Source organism: Oncorhynchus mykiss, chromosome 17, assembly GCF_057628025.1.
Source record: "Oncorhynchus mykiss isolate SJ-2025 chromosome 17, ASM5762802v1, whole genome shotgun sequence".
Taxonomy (NCBI): Eukaryota; Metazoa; Chordata; class Actinopteri; order Salmoniformes; family Salmonidae; genus Oncorhynchus; species Oncorhynchus mykiss.
This window is the reverse complement of record NC_143038.1, coordinates 56,339,092-56,363,381: the sequence shown is the minus strand read 5'-3', so window position 1 is coordinate 56,363,381 and position 24,290 is coordinate 56,339,092. Positions and strand designations below refer to the sequence as shown.

General features: G+C 42.2%; 1 protein-coding gene across 1 annotated transcript in view; it reads left to right on the top strand.

Annotated features, from left to right (window-relative positions):
- The window catches only part of LOC110494522 (MAP kinase-activated protein kinase 3), a 36,017-nt gene extending 29,291 nt beyond the window's left edge, over positions 1-6,726 (top strand). Inside the window, exons 8-10 of the mRNA XM_021569658.3 lie at positions 1,734-1,819; positions 1,919-1,999; positions 4,772-6,726. Coding sequence (XP_021425333.1) covers positions 1,734-1,819; positions 1,919-1,999; positions 4,772-4,927 — 323 coding nt within the window. The 3' untranslated portion in view covers positions 4,928-6,726. The remainder of the gene's footprint in view (positions 1-1,733; positions 1,820-1,918; positions 2,000-4,771) is intronic.
- The last annotated feature ends 17,564 nt before the right edge of the window (positions 6,727-24,290 follow it).

Genomic DNA, 24,290 nt, shown 5'->3' with positions numbered 1-24,290 from the left:
TACCAGATCAATGTGGAGCTATATACAGGGAGTACCAGTACCATATCAATGTGGAGCTATATACAGGGAATACCAGTACCAGATCAATGTGGAGCTATATACAGGGAGTACCAGTACCATATCAATGTACAGAGATACGAGGAATTTTAGGTAGATATGTACATGAAGGCAGGGTAAAGTATCTAGGCATCAGGATAGACAATAATAAGAGTAAAATAAGGAACAGAGAAGCAGCAGGAAATTATTTGTGTAAAAGTGTGTATGGGTGTGTGCGTGCTTGCGTGTGTACAGATGTAATGTATGTGAATGTGTGTGGTTTTTGTGTGGGAGTGTAAATGTATTGTGTGAGTGTGTGTATATGGTGTGTATAAATGTTATCACACTCCCTCATCTGATTGGTCAAGTAGGCGGGTCTTCTGACTTTGTGGCTGTGATAACTAGTGACGACCACTCGAGGAGGCAGACTCAATGCTACAGGACTGTTTTGAGAATACTGATACCCAGGACTCATCCGTCCACACTGAGGAATATACATTGTCAGTCACAGACTTCATTAGAAAATGTGTTGATGATGTTGTACCCATAATAGCAATCCGGACATACCACAACCAAAAACCCTGGATGAACCTCAATGACTCGGTGGCGCGCGACGCTTACAAGGCAAGCAGGTACGAGCTCCGCAAAACCATTAGGGATGCAAAAGACAATACAGACTCGAACTTAAATTGATGACAATCACGAACTACAAAGGCAAATCCAACTGTGTGGTGCCCACCCTCCCAGATGAGCTTAACACATTCTATGCTCGCTTCGAGTCAGACAATCCAGAGCTGCCCAGGAAGACTCTTACTGCTCTGGAAGACCAGGTGCTTTCGCTCTACGAGGCTGACATGAGAACTCTCAAAAGAGTGAATACTCACAAATCCGCCAGGCCATATGCGATCCCTGGCCTCAGAGTGTGTGCTGACCAGCTGGCAGGCATCTTCTCTGACATTTTCAACCTGTCCCTGTCCCAAGCTGTAGTCCCCAAACAAGGTGACATGACCAAATGACTATCGCCCCATCGCACTCACCCCGGTCATCATGAAGGGCTTTGAGAGGCTGGTCATGGCCCACATCAAGGCCAGCATGCCAGAAACACTGGACTCAGTCCAATTTGCCTAACGCTCCAATAGATCCACAGAAGATGCCATTTCCATCGCTATTGACACATCCGTAACACATCTGGACAAGACAAACACCTATGTGGGAACGCTGTTCATTGACTACAGTTAAGCATTCAACACTATTGTTCCTTCCAAACTCAGAGCCCTGGGTCTGGACACCGCCCTCTGCAACTGGATCCTGCACTTCCTGACGAGCAGACCACAGGCTGTGAGGATTGACAACAACACCTCCTCCACACTGACTGTTAACGCAGGGCCCCCCCAGGGGTGTGTCCTCAGCTCTCTGCTGTACTGCCTGTTCAGCCATGACTGCGTGGCTTTGCATGACACCAACTCCATCAACAGGTTTGCTGACGACACCACGGTTGTTTGCCTGATAACCAACAACGACTAGTCAGCCTATAGGGATAAGGTAAATGAACTGGCATTGTGGTGCCAGGACCACAGCCTCTCCCACAATGTCAGCAAAACAAAGGAGTTGATTGTTGACGCATAGGTAAGCATGCACAAATGTGTGTCTTTCATTGAATGTTGACCCCTTTCCTCTTATTGCTTTTCCTCTTTCAGCCAAACAGTTGATCAATCAGCTGCTGAAGACAGACCCCAACGAGAGAATGACCATCACGCAGTTTACGAACCACCCCTGGATCAATGTGAGTGTGTGCACGCTTGTGTGTGAAAGCGTGCATCAGTTCATGTATGTCAGTCTGTAACATCATGCCTGATGGTGTGTCTGTGTTCTGTCATTGCAGCAGTCCATGGTTGTTCCCTCCACACCGCTCCACACCACACGGGTCCTGACTGAGGACAGAGAGATGTGGGATGACGTGAAGGTCAGAATCAGACCAGCACTGACACCTTCTGGCCATCCAGGGACTTTCATCTCTTCCCAGGATCAGCAGAATCAAATCAAATCCAATTGTATTTGTCACGTGCCGAAATAACAACAGGTGTAGGGCCTTACCGTGAAATGCTTACAAGCCGTTAACCAGCTATGCAGTTCAAGAAATAGAGTTAAGAAAATATTTACTAAACTAAAGTAAAAAATAAAATGTTAAAAATAAAATAACAATAACGAGGCTATATACAGGGCTTCCGGTACCTAGTCAATGTGTAGGTAGGGGTAAAGTGGGGGTAAAGTGACTATGCATAGATAATAAACAGCGAGTAGCAGCAGTGTAAAAACAAAAGGGGGGGGGTGTCAATGTAAATAGTCCGGGTGGCCGGAGTCTTATGTCTTGGGGTAGAAGCTGTTAAGGAACCTTTTGGACCTAGACTTGGTGCTCCGGTACTGCTTGCCGTGCGTTAGCAGAGAGTTGGGTGACTGGAGTCTGTAGTGTCATGGCTGTGGTGCCACGACACTAAAGCCCCGTCAATGTGAATGGAGGCGTGTTCGGCCCTCCTTTTCTATAGTCCACAATCAGGTCCTTTGTCTTGTTCACGTTGAGGTAGAGGTTGTTGCATCGACACATTTTCTTGTTTGCTTATGGCCTTATACAGCTCATTGAGTGCGGTCTTAGTGCCAGTATCGGTTTGTGGTGGTAAATAGACTGCTACGAAAAGTATAAATGAAAACTCTCGGTAGATAGTGTTGTCTACAGCTTATCATGACTTGCGACTCTCAAACCCGGATCCGGGAGCGTAATCATCGCCTCAAACTAATTAGCATAACGCAGCGGACATAAAATCTTCCTATTCATGAAAATCACAAATGAAATATATTGACACAGCTTAGCCTTTTGTTAATCACCCTGTCATCTCAGATTTTCATAATATGCTTTACACCCAATGCTAGACAAGCATTTGTGTAAGTTTATCATGGCATAATGCTATGCTAGCCTCTGCTAGCAGCAGGCAACATTTTCACAAAAATAAGAAAAGCAATCAAATGAAATAATTTACCTTTGAAGAATTTTGGATGTTTTCACTCAGGAGACTCCCAGTTAGATAGCAAATGTTCCTTTTTTCCAAAAATATTATTTTTGTAGGCGAAATAGCTCCCTTTTGTTCTTCACGTTTGGCTGAGAAATCGACCGGAAAACGGTCACTACAACGCCAAACTTTTTTCCAAATGAACTCCATAATATCGACAGAAACATGGCAAACGTTGTTTAGAATCAATCCTCAAGGTGTTTTTCACATATCTATTCGATAATATATCCGTCGGGACAATTGGTTTCTCATTAGAAGCGATTGGAATAATGGCTACCTCAGTACTTTACGCAAGATTTTTTTTGCGGGAGCCATCATGTGACCACTTGCTCAATGTGGTCCCTTACGGCTATTCTTCAACATAAATGCGTAAAAAGACGCCACAATGCTGTAGACACCTTGGGGAATACGTAGAAAGCGTAAGCTCATTCGTAGCCCATTCACAGCCATATAAGGAGTCATTGGCATGAAGTGCTTTCAAAAAATGCGGCACTTCCTGATTGGATTTTTATCTGGGTTTCGCCTGTAACATCAGTTCTGTTGCACTCACAGACAATATTTTTCCTTTTTTGGAAACGTCAGAGTGTTCTCTATCCAAAGCTGTCAATTATATGCATAGTCGAGCATCTTGTCGTGACAAAATATCCCGTTTAAAACGGGAACGTTTTTTATCCAAAAATGAAAATACTGCCCCCTAGTCACAAAAGGTTCATGGGTATTGACAAATAGACACACACCCCCACCCCTCACCTTACCAGACGTAGCTGTTCTGTCCTGCCGATGCACAGAAAACCCAGCCAGCTGTATATTATCTATGTCGTCGTTCAGCCAAGAATCTGTGAAACATAAGATATTACAGTTTTTAATGTCCTGTTGGTACGATAGTCTCAAAACGGAGATCATCCAGTTTACTCTCCAGTGATTGGCTGTAGAACGAATGGTAGAGGCGGGTTACCCACTCGCAGACTAATTCTCTCAAGGCACCCCGATTGCCACCCCCTGTATTTCTGTCTTTTCTTCACATGAATGGCGGGGATTGGACCTAGTCTCAGAGAAGCAGTATATCCTTTGCGTCAGACTCATTAAAGAAAAAAATATTAGTCCAGTTCGAGGTGAGTAATCACTGTTCTGATATCCAGAAGCTCTCTTTGGTCATAAGAGACGGTAGAGGCAACATTAAGTACAAAAGAAGTTACAAACAATGCGAAAAAACACAAAATAGCACAGTTGGTTAGGAGCCCATAAAATGGCAGCCATCCCCTCCGGCGCCATTGAGTTTACATCCAGACAACATTTGAAATACGGTTGATATTATGAACATTACATATGGTTTTCCCATGTAGATATCTCAAAATATGAGTGGAATTTCATTCCTTTTGTGGAATTCATGTGAAATGGAATTGCTCCCAAACTTTGGAGTTGACCCTGGAGTGGTTGACCTTCCACAAGTGGAGGCAGACATCACAGTCTCGTTTGAGAACATGTTTATTAACACAGGGCTTATTCCCTCCTCTTTATTATGCTGTATATTCAGAGCAGAGCTTTATCTTCTGTCTATCTACCATATCCTATTTATCTATCATGAAATTCAACCTCCCTCACTCTGAATCTTGCTATTTCTCTTTCTTCTCCATTTCCCTCTCTCCTAACTCCTTACGCTCTGTGTACTATAGGATGAGATGACCAGTGCTCTGGCCACCATGCGTGTGGATTACGACCAGGTGAAGATCAAAGACCTGGACACTTCCAGCAACCCTCTGCTCAACAAGAGGCGCAAGAAGGCCGCTGCCGGGGGCAAATTGGGAGGCACCGTCTGCAACAGCCAGTGAGAGACTGACATGGGAGGGAAAACACACCCGGAACAGCAGAAAAAGTGGAAGGGAAGCCCAGAGGAAGGAGGGTAGATACAACTGGAACAGCTGAGAGGGAAAAGGTTGTGGGAGGTCTGGGCAGGAATGTGTAGAAGAGACTTAGCATGCAGAGTGTGTTCATACAGCAGAGGGGGAAGGGTCATGCCTAGAGGAGGGAGGGGGTACTGCTAGGGAACAGCAGGGAAATGTGATTTGAAGCTTCTCAGCAATCAGTTGAACTGAAGGACACATGAAGTGATGACAAAGTCTGCATCTCTTATCAGCAGGCCTTCTTACTGTAGGCCTTCCATAATTTTAACTTGATTGTGTTTTTGTGTATGTGCGTGTTAATTTGAAAGGTTGTTCAGGATCTGCTCTATATAAGTTCATGTATCTTTTTTGTGTGTGTTGGTAAGGGAGAACGGGGTTGGTTGTCTCACGGGTTGGTTGTCACAGTGCTAATTACTCCCAATCTAAATGGCAATGTGTAATTTGTAAGGTAAAAATGTGTGAATTATTTGAAGGAATTCATCCAGCTGATCAATACATGTCAGCATGACAAAACATTGAGATGAGGGGAATTTATGTTTTTCATAGGTGGAAGTAAAATATATATATATATATATATATATTGGTATTTTCTTTGTAAATGTTTGTGGGAGTATCCATGAACAATTATGTTTGTTGAAAAGAGGAAAGGGAGAACTATATTTCAAACATATTTCTTGAGTTCCAAGGTCAAGCCATGTGGTAGCCAGCTTCTTAGTTAGCTTTGGGGAGCTGGTTGGGGATGGTTGTTACTTGGAATGTGGGGTTGGTTGTCACTATCAACTCCATTATAATAAATCCCAAGCTCTTTTGTGCTTGTGCTATAAAGAGCTCATGTAGTTTCCTCTCCCTCACACACACATTTTTTTCAAACACACAAATTTACTCAAAATGCCATATTTGATTCTCACGGCATAAAATGCTGAATTTTATTCAGAATATCGTTTGATCAAAAAAAAGGCTATTTCTAAGACAATACTATATTGCTTAATTTCCTGTTACAAAAGCCATAAGCTACCAGCAAACAGGCACTGTCCCACTGGGCACACACTGGTTGAATCAACATTGTTTCCACATCATTCAGGGCCTGTAACCGAAAGGTTGCTGGATCAAATCCCTGAGCTGACAAGGTAAAAAGTTGTCGTTCTGCTCCTGAACAAGGAGCCACTAGGCTGTCATTGAAAATAAGAATTTGTTCTTAACTGACTTGCCTAGTTAAATAAAGGTAAAATAAAACAAAATCCATTCAATGAAATGATGTTGAATAGACTCTGAATTGATGTCTGTGCCCACTGGGGTGTGACATCCAATCCCACGAGTGTGTTTGATGGATTATAACTCCATGTTGAAATAATTCATGTGGATAGAAAACAGTCTCCATTTGAAGCCAATACCAAGTCTTTCTCCTAATATTGAAAAGAGTTTAAGATAAGATCTACTGGTGCTGAGAAATACACACGAGTAAAAGGTGTGACGACCAATCCCGGTCTCCCCTAATGATGATGAGCTGTGCTGGATTGCCTATCCATTTCAGGTTCTTTCTCTTTCCAATGCACAATAGATCATCACAGATCATACACCTGAAAACATGGGTGCATGGTGGAAATGACGATGAGGTAACGAGACAGACCAACCATTGACCATCACACTCTAGTCTAGATTATCTGTGCTGTTTTGTTACGATGTCTGTTTTTTGGTCCTTTTTTCAGCGATTAAAACAAACTTTGGAACATTTTTGTCCTGTCAGTTGCTTATGGCCTAAAATAGAGTCATGGCAGTCTCACTCACACACAGAATTGGCTCACAGGCATCAAAGCCAACACAGGCAACTCACATCATCTGACAAGTTTCCTCAAAAGGGTCTTCTTCACAACTAACTGGATGTCATTACTTAAAAGTTAGATGCTGGCTGGTAATTATAGTCTAAAACAGGCTTAAAACAGGTACCTTTGTAGGCTTGCTTGTACACACTACAATAACAAACTGTTTTTAATAAGGTCCTTCATGCAGTCCAGGGTAGTCTCTGGGTAATAAAACCCTGATAGGTACTGTAGCACAGCAGTCACTGCCATGGTTGTGAGATCAGGGCAGCCTTAGAGATGGATCAAAATGTACAGTACAGAATGGGTACCTGGAGGAAAATGGGGGACGGTCATTGGTTTTTCAATTTCAGTCAAAGGGAGGGTTTACTATTTTTTAAATCTAGTCCAGGAGAGGGTCTTATCATATGTACAGTGGGGCAAAAAAGTATTTAGTCAGCCACCAATTGTGACAGTTCTCCCACTTAAAAAGATGAGAGAGGCCTGTAATTTACCCAATTGTACCCAACCTCATGATGGGTATAATGGGTAATGTACCCAACCTCATGAAGGTTATAGGGAAAATTAGAGTATCATGTAGTAGCCTAAACCTATCGATGTTACATTGAGCTGGGTGAATGGAATATGAATGACAGTCATCCAATATTCTGTAATAGAAGTAAGGCCATGCACCTAGAAAAATTTAACGTCCTCCCACATCTTAAAAGGCACTGACCGCCACTGTCTGGGATGGTGTAAATTAAACTACGTAAACTGAATGACACAATGCAATGGATATTCTAACCTAACCTCATTAAACGTTTTTGTGTGCTGCCTAACCAATGGCTGTGCTGTGTAGGCCTACAGTGGCAGTTCAGGAGGAGAGTCAAAGGCTTCTTCCAATATTTTTTTGGATTAGGCCTAGTCTAAATGCCCTGTTTAACGGGTGGACTAGCCTACAGCTTATGTACTGTTCATTTTGAGAAGGAGAGCGTGTAGATGAGGACCGGAGGTCAACTTTGATAGTGTAATACCACTATAATTGATTTTATTAAAAACAATACGTTTCTTGCCCATGATGTTGGCCTATTTATCAGAGTTATTGACCGCACAAATAGCTAGATTGAAGTAATTTACATTGTGGTGCTGAAACTTGAAGGAGCAGCAGTAGTACAATCGGAAATGGACAGCTCTTGTTGCTGAAAGTAGGCAAATTCAAATAGGCATAATTCATTTCAAAAGTCTTCATTTTAATTAGACTTTACTAACATCAAGAGGTCTTTGTGTTGGAGCCTATTTATTCCTATTGAAGAAGAGTTTGGCCTAACTGTTTGATGGAAGAAATTAGGCTAATATATCCATAGATTTAACAGTCAATTCCTCCACCCACCATGCACTCTTTAAATAGCCAACCTCCTTGCCAGTGAAGGGCTGTTAAGTTAAAACCAAGACTGTTACACGGAGTGGAACAGGGGAACCCAAGAGAAGACTCAGATGAGGAGACTGGGATGAAGTAACCAAGGTATTTATTGAAACACAGGGGGAAGATGGAGTGCAGGTCAGGGGAAGCTTGGACAAGTTACTGGACACCAGATGCGAAGGCTGAGCCTGGAGTGGTAAGGTTTGAGACAGGGTAAGCAGGTCCGGAGGGGAATCCAAGGGAGTAGTAGAGTGGGGAATCCAGGACAGAGTAGCAGGATGATGAGACGTGGGACTGGAGACAGTGACCAGAGTCTTGAGCGGAGAGAACTGTAGCGGAGAGGAAACCAGCGTCAGGCAAGGAAAACTGGCCCAACAGGATCTGAATAGTAACAAACGGCTAGAGCCGTTGACTGGCTGAGCAGAGATTACAATCTGGCCGTGTGGAAGTGGCAGGGCTGAGTATTTGTAGAGGTCTTGATTATGGAACAAGTTGCAGCTGGTGGGGATCTGCTCTGACTCCAGCACACATGTCTCCGCCCACACAATCACACACACAGAGGGAGAGGGAGAGTGTACTGGGGGAGTGGCGGCAGCTCAAGGAGACACAGGATGAGCAGTAGAGGGCGTTGCAGGAGCAGATGTGACAAAGGCTCGAATTGAGGGTACAGTTGAAGTCGCAAGTTTACATACACCTTAGCCAAATATATTTAAACCCAGTTTTTCACAATTCCTGACATTTAATCTGAGTAAAAATTCCCTGTCTAGGTCAGTTAGGATCACCACTTTATTTTAAGAATATGAAATGTCAGAATGATAGTAGACAGAATGATTTATTTCAGCTTTTATTTCTTTCATCACATTCCCAGTGGGTCAGAGGTTTACATACTAATTGAGTGTATTTGGTAGCATTGCCTTTAAATTGTTTAACTTGGGTCAAACATTTCGGGTAGCCTTCCACAAGCTTCCCACAATAAGTTTCCTCCTGACAGAGCTGGTGTAACTAAGTCGGATTTGTAGGCCTCTTTGCTCGCACACTCTTTTTCAGTTCGGCCCACACATTTTCTATAGGACTGTGTCAACAGTATTCATTGTATAGAGACCAGTGTCTGGCCCTCCAACTCCAAAGTGGAACCATCTCTCCCTGCTACGGTGTAGAACAGAAACATTAACTCAAGCTCTGGAATGCTCTTTAGGTTTTATCACCCAAAAGACATCGTAAATCTCCTGTCAGTGTTATCTCCCAGAGGCCCATCCTCAGTAGAACACACACACAATAGTTAAGAAAATACTCTAATCTGTTGCATAAACAACCATTTGATGCAATAAAATTATTAGAACATAATCTTGCAAATTTGCTCTCACACTTGCCAAAACTATAGTTTGTTAACAAGAAATTTGTGGAGTGGTTGAAAAACGAGTTTTAATGATTCCAACCTAAGTGCATGTAAACTTCCCGACATCAACTGTATATGAGAAGGTACGCTATCGGCCTACTTTTATGAAAGAAAATTACAAAAAGCACAGGCCTAAGATTTTGAAGAAAATGAAACGGATCAGATTATATAAAGTGATCATTAACAGTGCTTTGGTCCACTATGCTTTATGCTAGAAACAAGCTTTAAAATAGTTGGGAAAGACATGACTCCGATGCATATAGGGATATCATTTCATTATCGTTTCTATGACCTTCCGAGGCTAAGCTACAACCTTCTATAGCAGTGGCAGTGGCGATTTTAGCATGTCCCAATAGCAGTCCCAACACCTTAGCACTGTTACACCTGGCTAACAGCGGAGCCTAGTCTGGCAACGAAACAGTTCATTCAGCCTCATTTACTGCCTTAAAAAACATAGCTGATATGGCTGACTTGCTTAAACAAATGTGGATTCTACTGACATTTGAGATTTACAAACTATAGCATAAGGGGACGACAAGCTGATAAGAGGCACTCCGCAATCCGTAAGACACTGTATGTAGGTCTATAACCTCTCATATAGCCTTAATAATAACTCTTGCAGAATTAAGCATTTCTTGCAGTAAAATGGTTGGCAACGTTTTGATTTGGGAACAGGAGTGGAGAAATATGTTTTATGTATTTCTGCATCTTGTGAGAACGCAATTAGATACCATCTGCAGAGGTGCCAATTTCAACCATGTAAAATATGCATCAAAGCCGATCTGAAATCTTATCAGAAACATGTTGGGTCGTTTTCACAGCTTTATTTTTCCTTCCAACCGGTTAAATTGATGACATTTGGAGATTTTGCACAGAAAATCTGTGTTTCTTTTTTGCTTTATTGTCTTTTCTCCCCAGTCCCTAAATGTCTTTCCTTCGCGAAAGATGACAGAAAAAACTTTACATATGTCAACTAGATTGAAGCATTAATTCATTCTATCTATCTATTATATTATTATGTTGAGCAAGTGTTTATTTAGTCTTCTAGGGCATCATATATTAACAGAAGAGAAGCTACATGTGTCTATAAATATAGACAAGTTAACTAACAAATAGCCTACCAAATTGTCGGAAATTATAATCAGACACATCTAAATCGGGCAACAACAAAAAAAATCCTGCACCCCTTGTCAAAAGAAATGTCTGCTGTGTTTGGACGTAGCACGTTTTCTATATTTGTGATTCAGTGTTAGGTGCGGGGCCTCAGACCTTATCACATTTAGTCGGGTGGTTACAGATGGGTTATTAGCATTTATGGTGAAGGTGAACAAGCAGCTGACCCACGGGCCACTCCTTTCCACCCCTACTCTTGTCCACGGTGAGTTTGCGAACCCTCAACCTTCCACCCTGCAGCCCTGTGTGCTATCAAGGTTCCTGCATAGCCACACAGGATAAATAACATCCTGTATGGCTCTGGTTTGTTACCTATAAGAATTTATGCTGTTTTCAAGGCAAATGGTGGTCACAAAAAAAAATGTTGATGTAGATTTTTCTTTTGTTCACACACTTTGCATTTTGTTAATTGATAAATATAATCTATTAACATGTCTATTTTTTGAAATCATTTTTACATTACAGCATTTTTTCACACCTGCCTAAAACTTTAGCACAGTACTGTACATTTTCTCACAGACCACAGTGTATGAGCTGCCAGGAACATAATCCCCCGCAGTAAGACTGTTGCAAGCATGTCTTTTTTCCACTGAATAATAGTGGAGAAGGATCTGCTCTTGTGTGTCGTGTGAGAAGTGTTCCTGTGAATGAATATATCAATGGATGGATGAACCATGAGTGTCTCTGATTCAGAGAGGTTGGGTTAAATGCGGAAGACACATTTCTGTTGAATGCTTTCAGTTGTGCAACTGACTAGGTATCCCTTTTCCCCTTCCCCTACAGTCGTGACCAAAAGTTTTGAGAATGACACAAATAATAATTTTCTGTTTCAGTGTCTTTAGATATTTTTGTCAGATGTTACTATAGAATACTGAAGTATAATTACAAACAAAACCCCACAAAATCTGACACATTCCAAGCATTGATTATGCAAGAATGGGTAGCCATCAGTCAGGATGTGGCCCTTAAGATAATTGACAGCATTCCAGGGCAGATTTGGTCTTGAAAACACTGCAAATATTGCAAATATTGACTCTTTGCATCAACTTCATGTAATTGTCAATAAAAGTCTTTGACCCCCCCCCCCCCCCCCCCGATCATCTGATCACACTTCATAACATTCTGGAGTATATGCAAATCATACAAACTGAGGCAGCAGACTTTGTGGAAATTAATATTTGTGTCATTCTCAAAACTTTTGGCCACGACTGTAGATACATTTCAATGTTGTTAACACACAGTAACCAAAAACCTGATCTAATTTGCATATTCATACTGATTTTCCCAGAATGCACAGATGCACACCAGCAAAACCACTGCACAACTCTAAACAATACATTAATTGCACTAGAACGGTGACAAACGGTGCCCACAAACTGATAGGTCCTACATAAATCAATCCCAACAGCAGAGCTTTCTTTTCAGCACCATGGAGTGAATCCTTACCACCTGGCTATCACCAGAGCCTTGTATGACAGCGAAACATTTAAGTCAGCCTCATTTGCTGTCTTTTAAGAAAAAATAGCTGATATGGCTGACTTGCTTAAACAAATATGGTTGCTACTGACAATTGAGATGTACAAACTATGGCATAAGTGAACGATGAGCGGATAAGAGGCAATCCGTAATTTTGATTAAGACATTAATGAGCAAGATAAGACGGATGTAGTCAATATAGCTATTTGTTCAGCACTTTTGAAATGTACAGGGACAGAATTCAGAACATGGGCCGTTCTTACAGTATTCTCCCTGTAGACCAAGTCAGAACAATAGGGTAAATCAAGGGGGCATATGAGAAGACAATGAAAGCTCTTACAATATTAGTTGATGCCATTGCTTTAAAACAGGCTATAGGCTGCATGTGCACCATCAAGTTAGAACAGTAGGTTAAGTTATGAGGGAGAAAGGGACCAAATTATTAGGGTGAGGCACATGGGTTACTAACAGCTTACTACACAACATACACTTAGTATTACTTTCTTAGCTACAGTATAAATATCTCCCTGGCATATTACATAATATATGCAGCAGCATACAAGACATTTTTGGACTCGTGGAACCGATGTTGTGCTGTGCTCACTTGAACAGGAAGGTGGCGCTGTGATTCTTCTTGTGGGCAAAGTTTGTCATGAAACTTTGTCATGAAAGTCTGGCATTCACCGGATTTATGGTGCTTTCAAGACCACTGGATACTCAGAAAAAAAACTAGGTTGGATCATGATGTCAGTGACCTTCAAGTCGGAGATCCAGAAAGAGGCCCGAGTTCCCGACTTGGAATTCTGAGTTGGGTGACCGTTCAAATCTTATTTTCCAGTCGGGGGATGTTTTTTTCCGAGTGTCCAGTTGTCTTGAACTCACTGAAGTCTGAAATTTCCCATTTCCGAGTTTCCAGTTGTTTTCATTGACAGCATGGCCAATATATTCTGGCCCATGGTGTTGCATGGAAATGTTTATCCTTTTAAGCTTCGAAAAGAGACCCTTAAGCACAGACTTGGACCACACACCCTCTCCACCGAATAGCAGGCAGGGGATGAAAAATAGTGATTACTTTGCAACGCTTGCAGGTAGCCACTGAATCCTTTCAAACCACTCATTGTTGAATTTGCAATTTCTAACTTGTTGTGTAATGTTTATGTCCAATGGCCGATGAGAACCGATACGTTTATCTATAATTTCTCTTCATATGACAAGGATAGAAAAGGATTTGCCAGTAGATTGTCGACGTGATTCATGATGATGACTGGTTGTCTAGCTTGCTAGCTAAGATTTTGAAAGTATGACGTTGACATGATCAGTCCAATCAAAGCTACTGTAGATATAACGTGATTAAACATAATTTTATCTGTGGCCAATGACCTTGAGCCTTCTTCAATGGGCATTTATAATGTAAATCTATGGCAGCACCCAAGCGGGTTTGAAATTTCTAGATCCCCCTGTAGATTTTGCGGTGACGTAGTGTCCCCAACACTGAGCCAATCACGGCGCAACTAGAGACGATTACTAACTCCTACGCTCTGTATTTTCCGCTGGCTGTCCCTCCACCACAGAAAGCACTGAGCTAGGCTGAAACACCTGCATTTTGGAGCTGCCTTTAACAAGAAAGCAAAAAAGAGACCAGGTTGGTATGCAACTCTATTAACTCAATAAAAAATGGATTTACATTGTTTAGGAACTGATATGTGACACATATTAATGCCAGGATATCATGCAAAACAGGCTGAATGACGGGTCGCCACTGCTTATTTGTCTCTCTCTTTTATAAACTCTGCAGTTGTCCATGTTTCTTCAACATTCATTCAACCAATTAAAGAATAATATCACTGAAATGTATTGAAATCACCTATTAGTATCAATGGCCTTTCCAAACCAAGTTTTCATTGATTGTAACTCAATGTAATTGTATACTAATTGTTGAAGTTTAATCAGGAAAGGGTCATATACTTGTAACAAGCATAATGTCTGCCGTTCTGTATGAATAAAAGTTTCCTACCAAACCTTTGCACTGATGTTCCTGGAGAAACTCTTGCTTGGTTGGTAGTGGGACAGGAGGGATGAGAGAGTCTGTGCGGCTTGTTGGCACTGTGTGGTAAAACATAAAACTAATTGTTACTTTAAAAGTGCACGGTACAATGCAATGATATATTCCTGTATACACCCCACTGTATCCTGTGCATATGCCAAATAAACATTGATGTTGATTTGATCATATAATTTTGATGGAGTATGAGAGAATTATAGTGAGAACTTACCCATCATTTATGAATTTAACCATCACTTCACCATCAATGAATTGATGGTTGGTAACAATACTGGGCATGGTCTCACCTGAGAGAGAGGAGGTAGGTGATATACTGGCCATGGTCTCACCTGAGAGAGGAGATAGGTAATATACTGGACATGGTCTCACCTGAGAGAGGAGGTAGGTAATATACTGGACATGGTCTCAGGTGAGAGAGAGGAGATAGGTAATATACTGGCCATGGTCTCACCTGAGAGAGGAGGTAGGTAATATACTGGACATGGTCTCAGGTGAGAGAGAGGAGATAGGTAATATACTGGACATGGTCTCAACTGAGAGAGGAGATAGGTAATATACTGGCCATGGTCTCACCTGAGAGAGGAGGTAGGTAATATACTGGACATGGTCTCACCTGAGAGAGGAGGTAGGCAATATACTGGACATGGTCTCAGGTGAGAGAGAGGAGATAGGTAATATACTGGCCATGGTCTCACCTGAGAGAGGAGGTAGGTAATATATTGTGCATGGTCTCACCTGAGAGAGGAGGTAGGTAATATACTGTCCATGGTCTCACCTGAGAGAGAGGAGATAGGTAATATACTGGACATGGTCTCACCTGAGAGAGGAGGTAGGTAATATACTGTCCATGGTCTCACCTGAGAGAGGAGGTAGGTAATATACTGACCATGGTCTCACCTGAGAGAGGAGGTAGGTAATATACTGGACATGGTCTCAGGTGAGAGCGAGGAGATAGGTAATATACTGGACATGGTCTCACCTGAGAGATGAGGTAGGCAATATATTGTGCATGGTCTCACCTGAGAGAGGAGGTAAGTAATATACTGGACATGGTCTCACCTGAGAGAGGAGGTAGGTAATATACTGGCCATGGTCTCACCTGAGAGAGGAGGTAGGTAATATACTGGACATGGTCTCACCTGAGAGAGGCGGTAGGTAATATACTGGACATGGTCTCAGGTGAGAGAGAGGAGGTAGGTAATATACTGGACATGGTCTCACCTGAGAGAGGAGGTAGGCAATATATTGTGCATGGTCTCACCTGAGAGAGGAGGTAGGTAATATACTGTCCATGGTCTCACCTGAGAGAGAGGAGATAGGTAATATACTGGACATGGTCTCACCTGAGAGAGGAGGTAAGTAATATACTGGACATGGTCTCACCTGAGAGAGGAGATAGGTAATATACTGGACATGGTCTCACCTGAGAGAGGAGGTAGGCAATATACTGGACATGGTCTCAGGTGAGAGAGAGGAGGTAGGTAATATACTGGACATGGTCTCACCTGAGAGAGTAGGTAGGTAATATACTGGCCATGGTCTCACCTGAGAGAGGAGGTAGGTAATATACCGGACATGGTCTCACCTGAGAGAGGAGGTAGGTAATATACTGGCCATGGTCTCACCTGAGAGAGAGGAGGTAGGTAATATACTGGACATGGTCTCACCTGAGAGAGAGGAGATAGGTAATATACTAGACATGGTCTCACCTGAGAGAGGAGGTAGGTAATATACTGGCCATGGTCTCACCTGAGAGAGAGGAGATAGGTAATATACCGGACATGGTCTCACCTGAGAGAGGAGGTAGGTAATATACTGGCCATGGTCTCACCTGAGAGAGAGGAGATAGGTAATATACTGGCCATGGTCTCACCTGAGAGAGAGGAGATAGGTAATATACCGGACATGGTCTCACCTGAGAGAGGAGGTAGGTAATATACTGGCCATGGTCTCACCTGAGAGAGAGGAGGTAGGTAATATACTGGACATGGTCTCACCTGAGAGAGGAGGTAGGTAATATACTGGACATGGTCTCACCTGAGAGAGGAGATAGGTAATATACTGGACATGGTCTCACCTGAGAGAGGAGGTAGGTAATATACTGGCCATGGTCTCACCTGAGAGAGAGGAGGTAGGTAATATACTGGACATGGTCTCACCTGAGAGAGGAGGTAGGTAATATACTGGCCATGGTCTCACCTGAGAGAGAGGAGGTAGGTAATATACTGGACATGGTCTCACCTGAGAGAGGAGGTAGGTAATATACTGGACATGGTCTCACCTGAGAGAGGAGGTAGGTAATATACTGGCCATGGTCTCACCTGAGAGAGAGGAGGTAGGTAATATACTGGACATGGTCTCACCTGAGAGAGGAGGTAGGTAATATACTGGCCATGGTCTCACCTGAGAGAGAGGAGGTAGGTAATATACTGGACATGGTCTCACCTGAGAGAGGAGGTAGGTAATATACTGGACATGGTCTCAGGTGAGAGCGAGGAGATAGGTAATATACTGGACATGGTCTCACCTGAGAGAGGAGGTAGGCAATATATTGTGCATGGTCTCACCTGAGAGAGGAGGTAAGTAATATACTGGACATGGTCTCACCTGAGAGTTTAGTTTATTAGGATCCCATTAGCTTCTGCACATGCAGCAGCTACTCTTCCTGGGATCCACATAAGACATACAAGTACATGGCAAAGTACAGAACAGTTATAGACAAGAACAACATAAGATATTACATTAAGTCAAAAATGTATTATCATTATTTATTGTTGAAGAATGGTGTCACATCCCTCTAATAGAGTTCCAGATACTAAGACACTACTAAGACGCGTTGAAGCTGTTCTGGCGGCTCGTGGTTGCCCAATGCTCTATTAAGATGCTTTATGTTGGTGATTCATTTATTTTGGCAGTTACCTGCATATCCATTGTAAAAATTGCTCAAGCTCAGTAAATTTGGCTGGGAGTCATTAATGGACAGCAATATTCAAACATTGTCTCTGATTTACAAGCAGATTTACACTATATATACAAATGTATGTGGACACACCTTCAAAATAGTGGATTCGGCTATTTCAGCCACACCGGTTACTGACAGGTATATAAATCGAGCACACATCCATGCCATCTCCATAGGCAAAAGTAGAATGACCTTATTGAAGCGCTCAGTGACTTTTAACGTAGCCCAGTCTACTGTAAGTGCTGTTATTGTGAAGTGGAAACATCTAGTAGCAATAACGGCTTAGCCACGAAGTGGTAGGCCACACAAGCTCACAAAACGGAACCATCGAGTGCTGAAGTGGGTAAAATTCCTCTGTCCTCGGTTGCAACCCTCACTACCAAGTTCCAAACTGCCTCTGGAAACAACGTCAGCACAAGAACTGTTCATCGCCTAAGATCCCTATGCGCAATGCCAAGCGTCGGTTGGAGTGGTGTATAGCTCGCAACCATTGGACTCTGGAGCAGTGGAAACGCGTTCTCTGGAGTGATGAATCATGTTTCACCATCTGGCAGTTCGGTGGACAAATCTTGGTTTGGCAGATACGAGGAGAACGCTACCTGCCCCAATGCATAGTGCCAACTGTAATGTTTGGTGGAGAAGGATTAATGGGGCTGTTTTTCGGGCTTGGCCTCTTAGTTCCAGTGAAGGGAAATCTTAACGCAACAGCATACAATGACATTAGACAATTCTGTGCGTCCAACTTTGTGGCAATAGTTTGTGGAACGCCTTTCCTGTTTCAGTATGACAATTCCACCGTGCACAAAGCGAGGTCCATACAGAAATGGTTTGTCAAGATCCTTAGAAGAACTTGACTGGCTTGCACAGAGTCCTGACCTCAACCCCATCGAACACCTTTGAGATGAATTGGAATGCCGACTGCATGCCATGTCTAATCGCCCAACATCAGTGCCCGACCTCACCAATGCTCTTGTGGCTGAATGGAAGCAAGGCCCCGCAGCAATGTTCCAACATCTAATGGAAAGCCTTCCCAGAAGAGTGGAGGCTGTTATAGCAGAAAATGGGTGACCAACTCCATATTAATGCCCATGATTTTGGAATGAGATGTTTGATGGGCAGGTGTCCACATACTTTTGGTGTATGTAGTGTTAGTCAGGACCATTAACAAAACCTCAACACCTATTGGAAAGCCATTCTATTGTGTCTTTGGCATTACAATTTGTGTAATTGTCCCACTTAAAAATAAAACTCTATCCCAGGGTTAGGTATTCAGAATAACTTTTTATCTGGGCTTTGCTTTGCCTTTAATATTTTTTTTTATTCTGAATATTGCTGTCCATCAATGATTCCCAAACAAATGTTTTATGAGCTTGAGCAATTTTGACAAACACAATGGATACATGTTGCCCTAAGAGTTGTGCAAAGTTGGTAGAATCTTATTCAAAATGATTCACAGCTGTAATGGCTGCCAAAGGTGCTTCCACCAAGTATTAACTCTGGGTGGGAAGACATACACAATCAATACATCTTCGTTTTTCATTCATTTGGAAAATGTTCTATAATTTTTCTATCACTCCGGAATTGTGGAGAAGGATGTGTAGATCAGTACGGAAAAAATAGAATGTATTCTCTTTATAGATTTCATTTTAAGGCAGCAAAATGTGAAGACTGCAAGGGGTATGTAGACTTTCACTAGCAACTGTATAAATAGAAGCAGTGGAGCTGTTATTTGGAACACAGCTGTTTGACCCTCAGAGTTCTTCTCTGGAAGGTCATCCTCATATGTTTAGAACATACCAAAAGGAATCACCTTTCCCCTACTTCCAGCACACATGGTTGCTGCCCTCTGGTATTTGGGGGATGGGAAGTTATACTGAACAAAAATATAAATGCAATATGCAACAGTTTCAAAGATTTTACTGAGTTACAGGTCATATAAGGAAATAAATCAATTAAAAAAAATACATTAGGCCCTAATCTATGGATTTCACATGACTGGGAATACAGATATGTACAGTGCCTGGCAAAAGTATTCATCCCCCTTGGTGTTTTTCCTATTCTGTTGCATTACAACCTGTTATTTAAATACATTTTTATTTCATGTAATGGACATACTGTACACAAAATAGCCCAAATTGGTGAAGTGAAATATAAAACATTATTATACCCCCCCCAGAAAAGTGGTGCGTACATATGTATTCACCCCCTTTGCTATTAAGCCCCTAAATAAGATCTGGTGCAACCAATTACCTTCAGAAGTCACATAATTAGTCAAATAAAGTCCACCTGTGTGCAATCTATGTGTCACATGATCTCAGTATATATAGACCTGATCTGAAAGGCCCCAGAGTCTGCAACACCAGTAAGCGAGGGGCACCACCAAGCAAGCGGCACCATGAAGACCAAGAGCTCTCCAAACAGGTCAGGGACAGAGTTGTGGAGTAGTACCTATCAGGATTGGGTTATAAAAAATATCAGAAACTTTGAACATCCCACGGAGCACCATTAAATCCATTATTAAACAATTTAAAGAATATGGCACCACCGCAAACCTGCCAAGAGAGGGCCGCCCACCAGAAACTCACGGACCAGGCAAGGAGGGCATTAATCAGAGAGGCAACAAAGAGACCGACGATAACCCTGAAGGAGCAGCAAAGCTCCACAGCGTAGATTGGAGTATCTGTCCATAGGACCACTTTAAGCTGTACACTCCACAGAGCTGGGATTTACAGAAGAGTGGCCAGAAAAAAAGCCATTGATAAAGAAAAAATAAGCAAACACGTTTGGAGTTTGCCAAACGGCATGTGGGAGACTCCCCAAACATCTGGTCAGATGAGACTAAAATTGAGCTTTTTGGCCATCAAGGAAAATGCTATGTATGGCGCAAACCCAACACCTCTCATCACCCCGAGAACCCCATCCCCATTTTCCATTGGCAGGGACTGGGGAATTGGTCAGAATTGAAGGATGGCGCTAAATACAGGGAAATTCTTGAGGGAAACCTGTTTCAGTCTTCCAGAGAGTTGATACTGGGATGAAAATTCACCTTCCAGCAGGACAATGACCTGGTTTAAGGGGAAACATTTAAATGTATTGGAATGGCCTAGTCAAATCCCAGACCTCAATCCACTTGAGAATCTGTAGTATGACTTAAAGATTGCTGTACACCAGCGGAACCCATCCAACTTGAAGGAGCTGAAGCAGAAATCCCAGTGGCTAGATGTGCCAAGCTTATAGAGACATACCCCAAGAGACTTGCAGCTGTAATTTTTTTAAAAGGTGGCTCTACAAAGTATTGACTTTGGGAGGTGAATAGTTATGCACGCTCCAGTTTTCCGTTTTTTTGTCATATTTCTTGTTTGTTTCACAATACAAAATATTTAGCATCTTCAAAGTGGTAGGCATGTTGTGTAAATCAAATGATACAAACCCCCCCCCAAAAATCTTATTTATTTCCAGATTGTAAGACAACAAAATAGGAAAAATGTCAAGGGGGGGGGGGGGGGGGGGTGAATACTTTCGCAAGCCATCGTATCTCTTGGTCACAGATGCCTTAAGAAAAATGGGCCTTACAATGGGCCTCATGATCTCGTCACGGTATCGCTGTGCTTTCAAATTGCCATTGATTAAATTCCATTAGCTTATGCCTGCCTGCACATACCATAACCCCACCACCACCATGGGGCAAACGTTGACATCAGCAAACCGCTCGCCCAAACGGCGCCATACACGTGGTCTGCGGTTGTGAGGCCGGTTAGATGTACTGCCAAATTCGCAAAAATGACATTGGAGGTGGCTTATGGTAGAGATATGAACATTAAATTCTCTGGCAACAGCACTGGTGGACATTCCTGCAGTCAGCATGCCAATTGCACGCTCCCTCAAAACTTCAGGCATCTATGGCATTGTGTTGTGTGACAAAACTGTACATTTTAGAGTGGCCTTTTATTGTCCCCAGCACAAGGTGCACTTGTGTAATGATCATGCTGTTTGAACAGAATATTGATATGCCACACCTGTCAAGTGGATGGGTTATCTTGGCAAAGAAAAATGAACAGGGATGTAAACAAATTTGTGCAAAATAATTGTGAGAAATAAGCTTTTTGTGTGTATCGAACATTTTGGGGAACTTTTAATTCAGCTAATGAAACATGTTGCGTTTATATTTTTGTTCGGTGTAGTTGTGTTTGGCTGTGCTGTTGTTAATATGGGATATCGGCCATGCTTATATTTGGCTCAAACAGATCATGACCTCACAGCTGTTGTTTGCTTCTCATGGATATTTTCACTGACATTCTCAGATCTAACTTTCTACACCAGAGGAATTAGGGCAGAAAAGGAATGTTCGAGTGACAGTTCACAGATAGTATGCTACTTCATTTAGCCATTCAACAGTCTGTGTTTACTCCTTTACATTTTGTTGGATGGAAGTAAAATACATAGTAATAAAACAGAACATATTGCATTTTTTCTTCATGTGTGACAAGAATGTACTTCGTAATAAAAATGCAAATTTACCATGTCACAATGGATGATGAAAACAGTCTAGGGTAGAAGATGGTGACTGGCATGAAGAACTTAGCCTGTTAAACTTTATAACTCTGTTATAAAGCATTTGTTGGTTATGATTTCACTGCAAAGCAGCTCCTCCACAGCCACTAGCTTGCTCACTACAGTCATGGCAGCAGATGCATGATTAGAGCAGGAGGCTGGAATGGGCAGTAGCAATTTTAGCATGTAAATCTTGGTGGGGCAAAAAAAAGTGGGAGGCATGCCAGCAAAGCCACTATACAACACTAAACAATACGTGAATTGCACTATAACAGCGACAAACAGTGACAAACCAGACAATGAAAGATCTTACAATATTCAATGATTACATTTCTCAAAAACAGGTTATAGGCTACATGTGCACCACCAAGTTAGAACAGGAGGCGAAATTTAGAGGTGAAAATAGACCAGTTTAATAGGGACTGGCACATTGGCTACTAACAGCTTATTACACAACATACACTTAGTATTATTTTCTTAGCTAAAGTATAGGTATCTCCCTGGAATATTACATAATTTACGCAGCAGGATACAATACATTGTTGGACTCAACTTGTTGAGCTGTGCTGGCTTGAATAAGAAGGTGGCGCGGCGGTCCTTCATGGGCAAATTTTGTCATCAACATTGTCATCAAAGTCTGGCATTCTCTGGATTTATGGTGCTTTCCAGCACGATGACGTCAGTGATCTTCAGGTCGTAGCTCTAGAAAGAGGTCCGAGTTCCCAATTTACAATTCCGAGTTAGAGGAAAGTTCAAAACGTATTTTCCCAGTCGTAGCTCGTTTTTCCCCGAGTTCACCGTTTTCTGGAACTCACTAATGTCAGATTTTGCAGTTCCAAGTTAACAGTTGTTTTGCTTCATTAACAGCATGGCCAATGTTGAATGTTTATAATTTAAAACTAGGAAAAGAGACCGTTAATCTTAGACTTGGGACCACACAGCCACTCCACTGAATAGCAGGCTAATGATTGCTTTGCAATGCTTGCAGGTAGCCACTGATTCCTTCCAAACCACTCATTGTTAAATTTGCGAATTTCAACTTGTTGTGTAATGTTTATGTCCAGTGGCCAATGAGCACTGATACATTTTACCTATAATTTATCTTCATTATTTCTCTTCCCATGACAAGGATTAAAAAGGATTTGCCAGTAGATTGTCAACTTGATTCATGAGGATGACTGCTTGCTAAGATTTTGTAAGTATGATGTTGACATGATCAGTCTTATCAAATCTACTGTAGATATAACGTGATTTGACGTCATTGTATCTGTGGCCAATGACCTTGAGCCTTCTTGGATGGGCACTTCTAATGTAACTCTGCCCCACCTGCCCTGAATGATGGGTCGCCACTGGGTATGGGTGGTATTTATTGTGCCTCCAGCAGTGACTGGTCTGGACACAGCCTGTTTAGCCAGCCCTGGACACAGAATGCTGCCAGAGGCTAGAGTGTGGGAGGGGGATGTGTGGGATGAAGTGAAAGGTGAAAAGGTGGTACGAAGGGATGCTAATCGCTATGGTCTTATGGAGACGTGGTGAGGAGTCAAGACATTTTTTAAAAAATGTTTTACCTTTATTTAACTAGGCAAGTCAGTTAAGAAGAAATTCTTATTTCCAATGACGTCCTAGGAACAGTGGGTTAACTGCCTGTTCAGGGGCAGAACGACAGATTTGTACCTTGTCAGCACGGGGGTTTGAACTTGCAACCTTCCGGTTACCACTAGGCTACCCTGCCGCCCCATTATCATGCACAGTGACCCTTATATCACTCTCTCTAACTTGCTCTATCTCTTCCTATCAGCCTTTTACCATATGTCTCTTTCCCTCTCACCATTATGATGACCCCCTCATTTATCTACCCTTAGGTCTTGTGCTCACATACAGCACCCTGCAATTATCTCTCTCTCGATCTTCAGTCCACAAAGGCGGGTCACGTGCTGCACTGTTATCTCTGCTGGGCTGCTGGGTCACAATGTTAGGTGTGTGTGTGCGTGTGTGTCCACTTAACCCATATTGCTAATTTAGCGTCGGTACTAAATCAATAGGCTATGTCATCTTAAAATTCAGATTAGGCTACAGCAGTTTAACTTTCAGGTGTATTGCACTGAAAATGTGTTCATCCAGATCCCATCTATGGTAAACACAATATCCCAGAGGAAACTTAAATAAATGAGTTCTTAGACTCACTGGAAGACCTTGGCCTACATCTCAGTCTATATATAGCCTGTAACTCATTCAACGCAGCAGGCTAAGGACATTTTACACATTGTTCAGTAGGCTACACAGCATCAGTCACCTGTCCTAAACTCCTACCTGACTGTCTTGTGATTTAATTTGATTTCCTGGCCCAAGCTGAAACACAGTGTGAACAATAAGACAAATATCATATGTGTTCAAATATGTTCATTTTGAGAAGCTGGATAGTAAACTCAGCCGGAGCCTCTTACAGAGGAATCCC